This window comes from Gadus morhua, chromosome 23 (assembly GCF_902167405.1).
Source record: "Gadus morhua chromosome 23, gadMor3.0, whole genome shotgun sequence".
Classification (NCBI taxonomy): Eukaryota; Metazoa; Chordata; class Actinopteri; order Gadiformes; family Gadidae; genus Gadus; species Gadus morhua.
Genome location: NC_044070.1, coordinates 12,624,593 through 12,637,477, shown reverse-complemented (window position 1 = coordinate 12,637,477; position 12,885 = coordinate 12,624,593). Strand labels below are relative to the sequence as shown.

Here is a 12,885-nt window from a genome sequence, read left to right as displayed (position 1 = left end):
ATAAGCTGTAAGGACAAGAGTGGTAGCGGTTGTTAAGACACTTAAATCTTAACAATACCCATCCCTACTTGAGGGAGAGAGAGTGGAAGATAATAAGAGAGAGAGAGAGAAAGATAAAAAAACAGGGGGAGCAGAAGAGAAACAGATCGTACATATAGGTCTGTGCCTGCGAGTGAGTGCGAGTACCTGTATGTGAATGTATGGATGTGTGTGCTCTGACTTCTCAAGGAGTAGGAGGACTGTCCATTCCTGCAAATGAAAAGATGAACATCGGCAAGAACCTAACCTGACGCCGACGCAATCTTTCTCGATACTTTTGATGCAGCGCAGGGGTGCTCATACATGAAAATTCACTTATGCTAATTCTTTGCACCAACCGGAAGACTGCATAGCTATCGGAGGCACAGAGGCATCCGAATAACTGTCAAAGTCTTTGAAACAAAAGCTGATTATAGAGAGGCACCTGACGCATCTTCCACAGGACTGGAACTCCACCTGCGGTTTATTTCACCCCACGCAGGCTATTTCACTCTAGGAGGGTTTAGTCTCTCCATAACGGCACCGCGCTCCACTTCATAGGCAACTTGTGACTGATCTCCGCGGCTTCTAATACCTGAGGAAGTAAAGGGAGATAGAGACTGGGGAGGAGCTAGCAGTGCTCTGAACATCCCACACTGCAGCCCCAGCCTGGACCCAAGTGGCTGGGGTGGTGAGGGGTAGAGGGTGGAGGAGGTGGTGAGGGGTAGAGGGTGGAGGTGGTGAGGGGTAGAGGGTGGAGGTGGTGAGGGGTAGAGGGTGGAGGTGGTGGTGAGGGGTAGAGGGTGGAGGTGGTGAGGGGTAGAGGGTGGAGGAGGTGGTGAGGGGTAGAGGGTGGAGGTGGTGGTGAGGGGTAGAGGGTGGAGGAGGTGGTGAGGGGTAGAGGGTGGAGGTGGTGGTGAGGGGTAGAGGGTGGTGGTGGTGAGGGGTAGAGGGTGGAGGTGGTGGTGAGGGGTAGAGGGTGGTGGTGGTGAGGGGTAGAGGGTGGAGGTGGTGGTGAGGGGTAGAGTGTGGAGGTGGTGAGGGGTAGAGGGTGGAGGTGGTGGTGAGGGGTAGAGGGTGGAGGTGGTGGTGAGGGGTAGAGGGTGGAGGTGGTGGTGAGGGGTAGAGGGTGGAGGTGGTGAGGGGTAGAGGGTGGAGGTGGTGGTGAGGGGTAGAGGGTGGTGGTGAGGGGTAGAGGGTGGAGGTGGTGGTGAGGGGTAGAGGGTGGAGGTGGTGAGGGGTAGAGGGTGGAGTTGGTGAGGGGTAGAGGGTGGAGGAGGTGGTGAGGGGTAGAGGGTGGAGGTGGTGGTGAGGGGTAGAGGGTGGAGGTGGTGAGGGGTAGAGGGTGGAGGTGGTGGTGAAGGGTAGAGGGTGGAGGTGGTGGTGAGGGGTAGAGGGTGGAGGTGGTGGTGAGGGGTAGAGGGAGGTGGTGGTGAGGGGTAGAGGGTGGAGGTGGTGGTGAGGGGTAGAGGGTGGAGGTGAGGGGTGAGGGGTAGAGGGTGGTGGTGAGGGGTAGAGGGTGGAGGTGAGGGGTGAGGGGTAGAGGGTGGTGGTGAGGGGTAGAGGGTGGAGGTGAGGGGTGAGGGGTAGAGGGTGGAGGTGGTGGTGAGGGGTAGAGGGTGGAGGTGGTGAGGGGTAGAGGGTGGAGGTGGTGGTGAGGGGTAGAGGGTGGAGGTGGTGGTGAGGGGTAGAGGGTGGAGGAGGTGGTGAGGGGTAGAGGGTGGGGGTGGTGGTGAGGGGTAGAGGGTGGGGGTGAGGGGTAAAGGGTGGAGGTGGTGGTGAGGGGTAGAGGGTGGTGGTGAGGGGTAGAGGGTGGAGGTGGTGGTGAGGGGTAGAGGGTGGAGGTGGTGGTGAGGGGTAGAGGGTGGTGGTGGTGAGGGGTAGAGGGTGGAGGTGGTGGTGAGGGGTAGAGGGTGGAGGAGGTGGTGAGGGGTAGAGGGTGGAGGAGGTGGTGAGGGGTAGAGGGTGGAGGTGGTGAGGGGTAGAGGGTGGAGGTGGTGGTGAAGGGTAGAGGGTGGAGGTGGTGGTGAAGGGTAGAGGGTGGAGGTGGTGGTGAGGGGTAGAGGGTGGAGGTGGTGGTGAGGGGTAGAGGGAGGTGGTGGTGAGGGGTAGAGGGTGGAGGTGGTGGTGAGGGGTAGAAGGAGGTCGTGAGGGGTAGAGGGTGGAGGTGAGGGGTGAGGGGTAGAGGGTGGTGGTGAGGGGTAGAGGGTGGAGGTGAGGGGTGAGGGGTAGAGGGTGGAGGTGGTGGTGAGGGGTAGAGGGTGGAGGTGGTGAGGGGTAGAGGGTGGAGGTGGTGGTGAGGGGTAGAGGGTGGAGGTGGTGGTGAGGGGTAGAGGGTGGAGGAGGTGGTGAGGGGTAGAGGGTGGGGTTCTGTGTGGTTTCATCCAGTCATTTCACGTGCCAGCACACGATAAAGAGAAATGATAGACCACTCTGCCAGTGTTAATCATCCACACATACGGGCACGCGCACACACACACACACAAACACTCTTCCATGTAGTGAGCAAATTAGACCCTCGGGATCTATTCTTAAGAAAGCAACTAAATAAATCGATAACTAAAGAAATAAATAAACAGAGCTAATTTGATGTCAACAAGCGCTTCAAACTGAACTTTATTCAAACCAATCCATTTCTGAGCTGTGCTGTAGGGGGGCACGTGTTTAACCTTGGTGTTTACGTAGGGATAGGAATACACCCTAGGGCCCTGATGAAGGCAGGTAATAAGCCCCCCCCCCACCCCCAGGCCCCCCATCCGCCCCCCCCCCCGAGCCATGACCTCACAAACCTCTCGGCGTCTTCTCTTTACCTTTAGTTTACATTTTTTGCTATTCTGTGTGAATGCCGGCGTGCTAAACTGGTCCAATTAAAGTAATGCACACAGAAAACACACCAGGGGCCCCGCACCGCCCGGGGCCCCAAGTTATGCCATATTCAAAGGAACAGGGAACGTGAACTCCCCCGCGATCACAAACACGCTGCTTGCCTCGCCTTTTCACTTTAACCGCAAGACGACTTTGTATTTCCAAGTTGGAAGCATTTTATTCTTTTCACCTCACTTGATGCGGTACGAGATACGATGTCAGCACGGTCGAGGTTGGGTTAGAGATTGATTCTCAATCCGTTGTTTATTCCGTTGTTTTACAATGATCAAGCAATATAGAATCAAGGGTAAATAATGGCCAATATCCTGACCTGAACCCAAAGGTGATGGTGAAGGTCTTGGGTGTGTTTTGTTTGTGGCACGCACACACAAAAAAGTGTTCATTCTATAATGTAAACCAGATAAAATAAATGCTCTGTTTGGGTCGGGTGTGCCCCCCCCCCCCCAACACACTGCCTTACACAAAACGATCTGAAACAAAAGACACCTTGAAGCTCTGTTTTGTTGCTCTTTGTTGTTACTAATTAAGAGGAATATACCCTCTTGGCTCAATATTTTCCTCTTTTGAAGAGACATCGGAACAAACAGCGAGGGAGCAGGGGGGGGGGGAGCGAGGCAGCGCAAACAGGGGCAAACGTCAAACAAACAAACAAACAAACAAACAATCAGGACCGTTCTGTAAGCCCTCTGGTCCGTTTGGATAATCTCAAAAGGTCCCGTTGGCTTTCTCTGCGTGCTGAAGCAGCTATTCACAGACGCCGCGCATTAGCACTTGTATGGCCCGCGTGCGAGCGCTGCATTGTCTGGCGCCCCACCGACAAATGTGAACGTGTCGGATGGCGAAACGCTGCTGCTGCATGTGATTATGAATAAAACATGTGTGCCCTTATTAAAAATAATCGGCTTCAAAAGTGACAGAGGGCCTTTGAGGTCAATACCTCCCTAACCAGCAACGCCAGCACCAGCAAATACCTTCACTCTCTCTCACACACACACACACACGCACGCACTCATACATACACCGGAATGCACACACACACACACACACACACACACACACACACACACACACACACACACACACACACACACACACACACACACACACACACACACCTCATAGAGTTCAAGGAGACCTGTGATTAGGCCCGGCAGCATCCTGAGAGCACATTGAAATTCACACCAAACGTTCCGGCAGGCAAAGTGGAATTCAAATCAAAGTGGACGCAACGATTGGAGCCCCGGGGGACGGCAGGATGTGTGTGTTTGAGAGGTGTATGTAGGGAGGTAGGGTGGGTCGGGGGGGGACGGGTTGGTCAGACATCATCGTTGTCCTTACCTGAACATGTCGCCCAGGCCCTTCAGCACGCCTTTCTTGCCTCGGCCCTTTTCCCGCTCTTTGCCGTCCATGGGGCTTTTCCCCGGTCCATCGACTGACTCTTCCTCTGCTTCCGGCTCCTTCTTCTTCTTCCTCCGGCTGCGTTGCTCCGGGGGCGGGGGTTGCAGCCTGCCGTCGTCCCGTGGACGACGCCCCGGCCCGAGGGACACGGGGGAGTGGGGGTCCCCCGTGGTGGAGAGGGAGTCCCTCCCTGAGCGGGTGCTGCCCTCTGTGTCCTCGTCCACTGGGGGAGAGAGACACAGAGAGAGAGAGGGAGAGAGAGAGAGAGAGAGAGAGAGAGAGAGAGAGAGAGAGAGAGAGAGAGAGAGAGAGAAACAGTGAGAGAGAGAGAGAGAGAGAGAGAGAGAGAGAGAGACAGAGAGAGAGAGAGACAGAGAGAGAGAGAGACAGAGAGAGAGACAGAGAGAGACAGAGACAGAGAGAAAGAGAGAAAGAGAGAGAGAGAGAGAGACAGAGACAGAGCCAGACAGAGAGACAGACAGACAGACAGACAGACAGACAGACAGACAGACAGACAGACAGACAGACAGACAGACAGACAGACAGACAGACAGAGAGAGAGAGAGAGACAGAGAGAGAGAGAGAAATGGACGCATAGACACAGAGTGGGATACAGGGAACCCACGGAGGGAGAATGAGCGAGTTGGGTGAAGAGAGAGGGATTGAAACGAGAAATAACGAAATAAGTAAAATTCATACCTGCTCATTTTGAGTCAAAGCAATAATATGCAGCATTCATGTTTAAAGTAATGCACAAGGCCTCCTTATTCCTATTCTCTGTCTATTCAACACCTCTATTAAATTGACTTTATTTTGTTGAATAGTGTCGAAGATGTTTTCGAGCTGATCAACCATTACTCGTTACACTCCCAGATAAATCATTCATCATCCACCAAAGTAGGGAGCAGTACAAATCATTCCACTGAACTTCATGCTATGAATATATATTCATAAACTTTGCACGTCAGCAATATCAATCAGCGTCGCCACTGGCGTCTGAACTAATTCCGCCGCGGACTTCAAATTAAAATTCTCCTTGGACGACACCGGGTTGATTACGCACAAAACTTTCACATGGCATCACACCGAGACCGATGTGCAAAAAAACTAATTAACGTGTCACTAATTATACGTTTAAAATGCCCCCCCCTAAAGGATCATGGGGAAGCGGGGAAGATCTTAATTGCAAAAAACACGGTATGCATGGCGAAAGCCGTCAACAGTGTTTTCGCGGGGTATCACTCGCCCAGAGCGCCAAGGTAGATGTCCTTTAGATTAGAGGTTTATTACGCCGTCGCACATTTCCTCATCTGGGTTGCTGCCTTTTGATGGGAGCCGAGGAACGCGCTTATCTGTGGGGAGGGGGGGCATCGAGACGCAGACTTTGAGCACACAGAGATAGATACGACATTGAGACTCAGCGGGATGAGTTAAGTGGATGGGGGAGGGGGGTCCCACACACTGAAATGCAAAATCCAGCCCCCCTTCTCTCGCTGTCCCCTTCGCCATGTGTGTGCCAGAGTATCGGATCTGTTGCGCTCGGAGACAGATAGTGAGACGAGGCGGTAGGCGTTTGCTGAATTGAGTTGGACAGAGTCCTTTTTAATTAACCGTTCTTCGCTCCCAGATACACAGCCTACACTCATCAGGTGTGGGACACGATAAAGCAGGTGATAATACCTAAGATTATGGATGGCTAGGATTTATATCACTCATTATGCTGTTCGCTTATCATTCACTTAAGCACAAAGGCTAGGAAGATTGAGAAAAATAAGAATCTGGCATTTACGAAAAATGTGCAATTAGCAATTGTATTCATGTCACTCTGCTTTATTTCTCTTATCTCCTATTATTGCTCTTCCTTTTAAACGCAGTCAGTTCTGGGGCATCTGGGGGTTTAGTGTGTGTGTGTGTGTGTGTGTGTGTGTGTGTGTGTGTGTGTGTGCTCGTGTGTGTGTGTGTGTGTGTGTGTGTGTGTGTGTGTGTGTGTGTGTGTGTGTGTGTGTGTGTGTGTGTGTGTGTGTTTGTGCATCTGCAGGGGTGCAGCTACATGTGCAAAATACAAAGATACAAACAACACATTGCAGCGAAGTGTTATATTTAATAACACAGAACACATAAAAATATTAAATATTAAGTATTCAGAGGGTGTGAAACAATAATGACTAAATCCAAACTGGCCTTGTCAGTCACAGACAATATCTTGCCCATGTTTCCCGGCACAAGCCTGGCGGGATGAAACCCAATTGTGCAACGACTGAAAAACAACACTCGCTGAGGGCCTTGCCAGACAAGTCAAACCCCCAGAATCCTCCAGCTGCATAACCCACCCCAGTCAAAAGTTCCAACCCGTGTTTTGCCTTCCTTCGTTTTATCCCACGGTTTCTTTACTTCCCTTCCAATAAATAAATACAAATACAATAAAGACGCAGCGGAGGAGGGAGGGAGGGGCCGCGTGGGCAGGCTGCCCGGTAGGCTATCTCAGGGGGACAGATTCTCCCCCTCAGCCGATGCCACGTCCTTATTTTATGTAAATAAATAAAAAGTCTGGCGAGCGGCAGAAGGGGAAAGCGGCTTATCTGTCAACTTTGACTATTAACCTCAGAGACAAGCACGGGCCGCTTGCTTTTATCTAAATTGAAAAACAGAGTTATTTGAATATCACGGGGAGGGGAGAATGCAATATACCTCTGCAGGGGGAAAAAAAATAAATGCGTTCTTCCCCCATTTCCCCCCCCCCCCCCGAGATAAGACTGTATTTAGTTCCTTGCAAACAGAGCTTATGAGAAGAAAGCGATTCAGGCAAATAATTTCCTCTCCTCTCTTTCCTCCTCTTCCTCAACCTCCCCCTCCCCCTCTCTTCCTTTGCTTCTCCTCCAAATATCCCACCAGCTGTTTTAATGGAATCCTTTAACGCTGAATGGAAATTCGGTATCTGTGCGATTACTCTTGTGCTATTGCCGCGTTATTACCTGTCCCCGGATGTACGACGTCTGTCTCTATATTCGCAAAGCGGTGGCTTCTTATGTCGTCGCGACGCCCGGGCTGAGATTGATACATTCGCTCAAGCGACAGTGGAGCGCGACTGCCTCTTCCTACCCCGTCTCTCTCTCACCGTGCTGCGGAGACAACCCAGGTCTCGTGTATAGCTGCCTAGGCTGAGGACACTCACCCCGAGCCACAGAATAAAAATACAACACGCACACCCATTTATGCACAGCACACCTGTACGCACCAACCCTCTAGGCCCCGTGCGCTGTGCAGTGCACGTTTTTATGTTGTCGTCGCTCTAAACACAGTCGAACGCCGCGGTGTTAGCGCAAGGTTGTGCTCGCAGTGTGCACTCTAAGAAGACGCCGTGGTAAACCGCGGCGTGTTGTTTTGTTTGCGTGTAGTGTGGCGCCGGTGGAAGGAGCGACGGTGTGCACTTTAAGTGTGTGGAACCCGCTACCCCCCCCCCCCCCCCCCGCCCCCTGTCCCCGTCCCCCTTCCCCCCCCACCCAGGGGGCCTACGTGTTGTCTGGAACCCTTCTCCTCAAAATCACATGTGTGAATATTAATGATGGCGAATTAGAGACTCTTATTGTGCGCACGCTGCTGGAGTAAGTGGGGGATTTGTAACCTACTTTGGGTTGGAGATGATGCCTGACACAGCCGAGGGGTCTCATGGGGTAGGTTGCAGCTTGGCTGTCCCATTGTGTTTGTGTTGATACGCCCCGATGATTACTCGTGACGGTGAGAGCACTTTATCGTCACCAAACACAAACCCTCTCATGTAATACTCCAGAGTATAGGAGCATTACATTATAGTTTCTGATTTCACTTTGATCTGTACCGAGTCTATCTATATGTAGAAAATGTCTTGCTCTGAGACCTCGGCTGGCCTTGCAATTTCCGTTTCATAATATGATTCATGTTATCGATACTTAAATGTGCGGTGAGTAGGATTTAGTGGCATCTAGTGTTGAGCTTGCGGAATGCAACCAACTGAGCCCCAGCCTGCCCCACACCTCCCCCAAATTCCCTTTCATTCTAGGGTAAAGAAAAAAAACGCTTGTCATGTCATGGGAATACACACTAATTTAACGTAATGTAACGTATTCAACACTTACACGTCTCCATTCCGATGTCCTCCTCTGTGGCCACGGCAACGGACGTGTCGTACGACTTGTCGATGGCCGCCCGGAAGCTCTCGTTGCAGCCCCGCCCCCGATTGATATGTTGGCGTGGCCTGTGCACGTTGATGTCGCCGTTGAGCGACGCCTCCGCCACGGCCGTCTGGAGGCTCTCCAGGGAGCTGGACTTCTTCAGGCCGAGCGAGGGTCCCACTTCCTGTTCCGAGGTTCCTGTCAACACACGGTGACAGAGTGAGTTTATAGCTGTCTGATGCAATTCAAACCGTCAATATAGAAAGTATTTTGAAAGCTGGATTTTATATAAATATATGGCTGGGTGGGAGTGAGTGAAGGCGAAATAGAAAATTAAAGCAATACGTTTCAATCTACATTTTCAGAACGGTCTCAGGTTTTCTTTTTTTCAATATGTATCATTTTAAATTGAACGATCTACATTTCCACACACACAGACACACACACACACACACACACACACACACACACACACACACACACACACACACACACACACACACACACACACACACACACACACACACACACACACACACACAATATTATAGACATATTATCAAGTTCAATAAAAGTAAAGTAAGTATCGAAAGGAAGTCGCACAAACTGTAGGTCCTACAAGTGAAATTGCATTTAAGTTGACCTAAACCTAGCCATGGTGGCCCAGGAACACTGTTATCGCCCAGCTCAATCGTTTTTTGCTTGTTCAGCACAATTATGTTAAAAAAGTGCTGCATTCACCTTTTTTTAGATAACATTCTTATAACCCAAGCAGTGGAATCACCCCATTACCGTAAATTTTACACCCTTACTTTTTAATGGAACGTGGGACTCAATTTAAAGTACAGAGGGGATGCCTGAACCACTGCTGAAGTGGTTCAGGCTGCTGAACTGTTGTGTCTCACAGTTATTCGCTTTTTATTACGTTTTGTTTGAGATGAAGTAATACGGAGCTCTGGCCATGCAATTCCCAACAAGAAAGGAGGCAAAAAAGGTGACGCAAATTAGGTTCAAGAAATTAATGATGCCATCGGACAGCCAATACAGTGATGCGCACCAAGAAGAGACCATTATACCCCTGCTGTGACACTTCTGCGGTGAACGCCATAACTCAACCTTTGTCCGGGCGCCGACAGAGTTTTTAAAGGGAAATGATGAGGCTGAAGTATAAGGCGTACAAATGGAACACAGTTGGCAGAACAATCATCCACATCTGCCAGATGCAATATAATAATGAAGATAATACAAAGAAAGTTTCAATGGACTGTGAACTTCATTTCCGATTCCTTAAGTGGTCATTGGAGCGCAGGCAGGGTTGGGTGGAAGTGATTATTTTCGACGAGCGTTGCACTATGGATAAAGTGGCAAAGGACAGAGTCGTTTAAGCAACATGAATAAATAAAATTGGTTTCTTTCACACGGTCACAATCCAAAACCGACTTGAAAATAGCCTCTCAAAACGTAATTCATCTCGTTTATTACGAGGACCGGCCCTGCTTCAGAACTGTGGCCTAACCCTGTGTGGATGGAAGCTTGCAGTAAGCTGCACAACACAAGGGCAGTACCACTGAGCGCACAGCTTCCACTCGCTTTGTGTCCACTGAAAACAACACGACCTACACTGGAAGAACATACAGTCCCTGAAAACACCAACTCATCAATGAAGAAAAGTAAGCCTCTAAAAGGGGACACAGTCCAATAATATAGATGTAGCCCCATGCCCTAACATCACCAAAACTGAAGTAGGAAATGTTGAGAGAAGTTGGCAACATGTTGGTGTGCGCTATTGGTATTTGATGAGGCAGTGTGCACGCACCTTAAGGCATTATAGAACAACAATTATTTACATATGATTAACAGAAAGGAAAAACAGCGAGTTCAAAATAACACTCTAGCAAGACATATCCTGAACTACGAAACTAATATAAAAGCCTCAGGGGAAACGCGGGGAGGAAGGGATTAGGCCCAGCAGGGGGGGGAGCTAAACCTGGTCCACAGGATCCCTGGACAGCAGTACTTATTATTCCAATGGTTACCAAGGTTTTGTTTAGGGTATGTAAGTGTAGCGAGACCCCAAGCATCGGTAATGCATTTTGTCGCGTGTGTCAGTATATGCGTGTGTCTGTGTGTGGTCGGTCCGTGTTCCCGTCTGTTCCCATCCGCCAGCCCCCCCCTGCCTTAACCCCACCAGGAGTAAACAAACCGATTGGTTGATTTTCTGTCGCGCTCATTCCACCTCGAGGCGAGATGCCGCCACTGCCGCCCTAACGCCCTGACGCCGCGCTGCCTGCCTTCGACATAACCCGATGGATTTCTATTCAGAGTCCCTTCTGAAGGCTTGTTAATTGCAAACTTCAACCGAGGAAACAATCAGTAACGGTGGATATCCTGTTGATTGAATAGATTCTCTCTCTCTCTCTCTCTCTCTCTCTCTCTCTCTCTCTCTCTCTCTCTCTCTCTCTCTCTCTCTCTCTCTCTCTCTCTCTCTCTCTCTCTCTCTCTCTCTCTCTCTCTCTCTCTCTCTCTCTCTCTCTCTCTCTCTCTCAGGACCCTGTGTATGTGGAGTAATGGGAGGGGGGGGGGGGGACTGGGGGCCCTGTATTGACCCTGTCCACATGTAGGGAGCGCTGCTACGTTCAGGGTGGATGCAGATGATGTAAACCATGGATCATCACACCGTGTCCTGGCCATGTGGTCTCCCTCTCCCTCCTACCACCCTGCCTGGAGACTAATGTTATCCCAAGCACACACAGACACGCACATGCACACACATACAATTGCACACATAGGATTGAAAAAACACACACAAACACACACACACACGCACGTGCACTCACACATGTGCACACACAGAATTGACTACACACACACACAAGCAAGTAGGAATGTGAACACATAAGAACACAAACAAACGCACACATAGGCACCCACAAACACACAGCAGGACGCCGCAGTGCGCTGGATTGGACAAACAAATCCATGCATACACAAACACACACACATACCTGCTTCAATAAATACACACACACGGGGTGAGGTTGGTGTGAGCCCCTCATCAATAAGGCCCCTGACGTGTTTAAAGAGGTCTAAATGGAGCGTGCTCCAGCGGCTGTGGGCGATCACAAAGGAGATCGTTCTCTCTCTATGTGGACACACAGCTAAACTCAGAACGAAACGCCTCTCAACAACAAGGAACACAAAGAAAACAATGACCCGTCGGTTCAATAATTACAGGGAATTAGACAACGGGTCTGTATATGTGTTTGAATGCTTTTCAAAAATCACCTGAATTCACTGTGTCATTGTGCGATGAGAAAGGGCCAAGACTCAAGTTTTCTGTTTCCGTCTGTGTGTTTTTGGTTGTTTATGACAGTTCAAGTGGGATAGGAGGTTGATGTCAAATCTCATTTGGGCGCAGCCTGGGAAGCCCTGTGAGAGTTTAATTTTGACAAAGGGCTTTATAACAGCAACTCGACTGGAGAGGAACGGAAAGGAGGTGAACATTAAGACGGAATTAATTCACAATAAATTGGAGAAGAGCTTTTATTTCTCCCTCCTCCTCCTCTATGTTTGAAGGGCTCAAGACAAAAGAAGGCAGTGTGCCAGAACAGCACGATAATCCCAAATGTGCCGCTACTGTTATCATTAGTTCACTGGAGGCAGCGCTTTTCCTCCCTCTCTCCCTGTCTCGCTACCTCTCTCTGTCTATCACACCCCTCTCTCTCTCCCTTTCCCCATGGCGCTCTCCCTCTCCCGTTCTGTCGTCTAAACCCTCTCTGCTAATCTCTCCTTGATCCCTTAACCAAGCAAACCTGCACCAGCTCCACTACTGATTAGCCTGCCGTGACACACACACACACACACACACACACACACACACACACACACACACACACACACACACACACACACACACACACACACACACACACACACACACACACACACACACACACATTGAGCTTCTTGCAGCATACACACGGATAAAGAAAATAAACAATACATTTTATTTTGAAGACATTTAGATCCCTCCCCAGAAGAAATGCTCACAAAAATGACACAACCGGCCAACAATCTGGAAAAGAGACAGCTTTCAAGGGGTGTTTCACAACACCTTCCCTCCTAGTTCTCCTCCGCTCCACTTGGTTTGGCTTCCATCGAGCTACGCTGATGGATTGAGTAACAGCCCTGTCACCCATAACAGACGTAGGGTCTAGGAGGTCAAGAGAGCCAGAGAGAGGTGGGTCCTGTCCAGTATTTCCAGCAGCCGTCCGTAGCCATGAGCCATTGGACTGCAGTTGATCGAGAGCCGCTCCTTGTGAACAGTGACTTGCAAACGCTGAGAGCAACTGAACGGGGGTCTTGCATCATAGGTCGTGGTCATCGCAGCGAGACAGAACAGACTTTCTGTGCGTCTCTGAAAATGTCCACTGAG

General features: G+C 50.2%; 1 protein-coding gene across 1 annotated transcript in view; it reads right to left on the bottom strand.

The window, feature by feature from the left end:
• The window catches only part of pard3aa (par-3 family cell polarity regulator alpha, a), a 349,891-nt gene that overhangs the window by 89,130 nt on the left and 247,876 nt on the right, over positions 1-12,885 (bottom strand). The window contains 2 exon segments of the mRNA XM_030349167.1: positions 4,243-4,525; positions 8,415-8,648. Of these exon segments, the coding sequence (XP_030205027.1) occupies positions 4,243-4,525; positions 8,415-8,648 (517 nt within the window).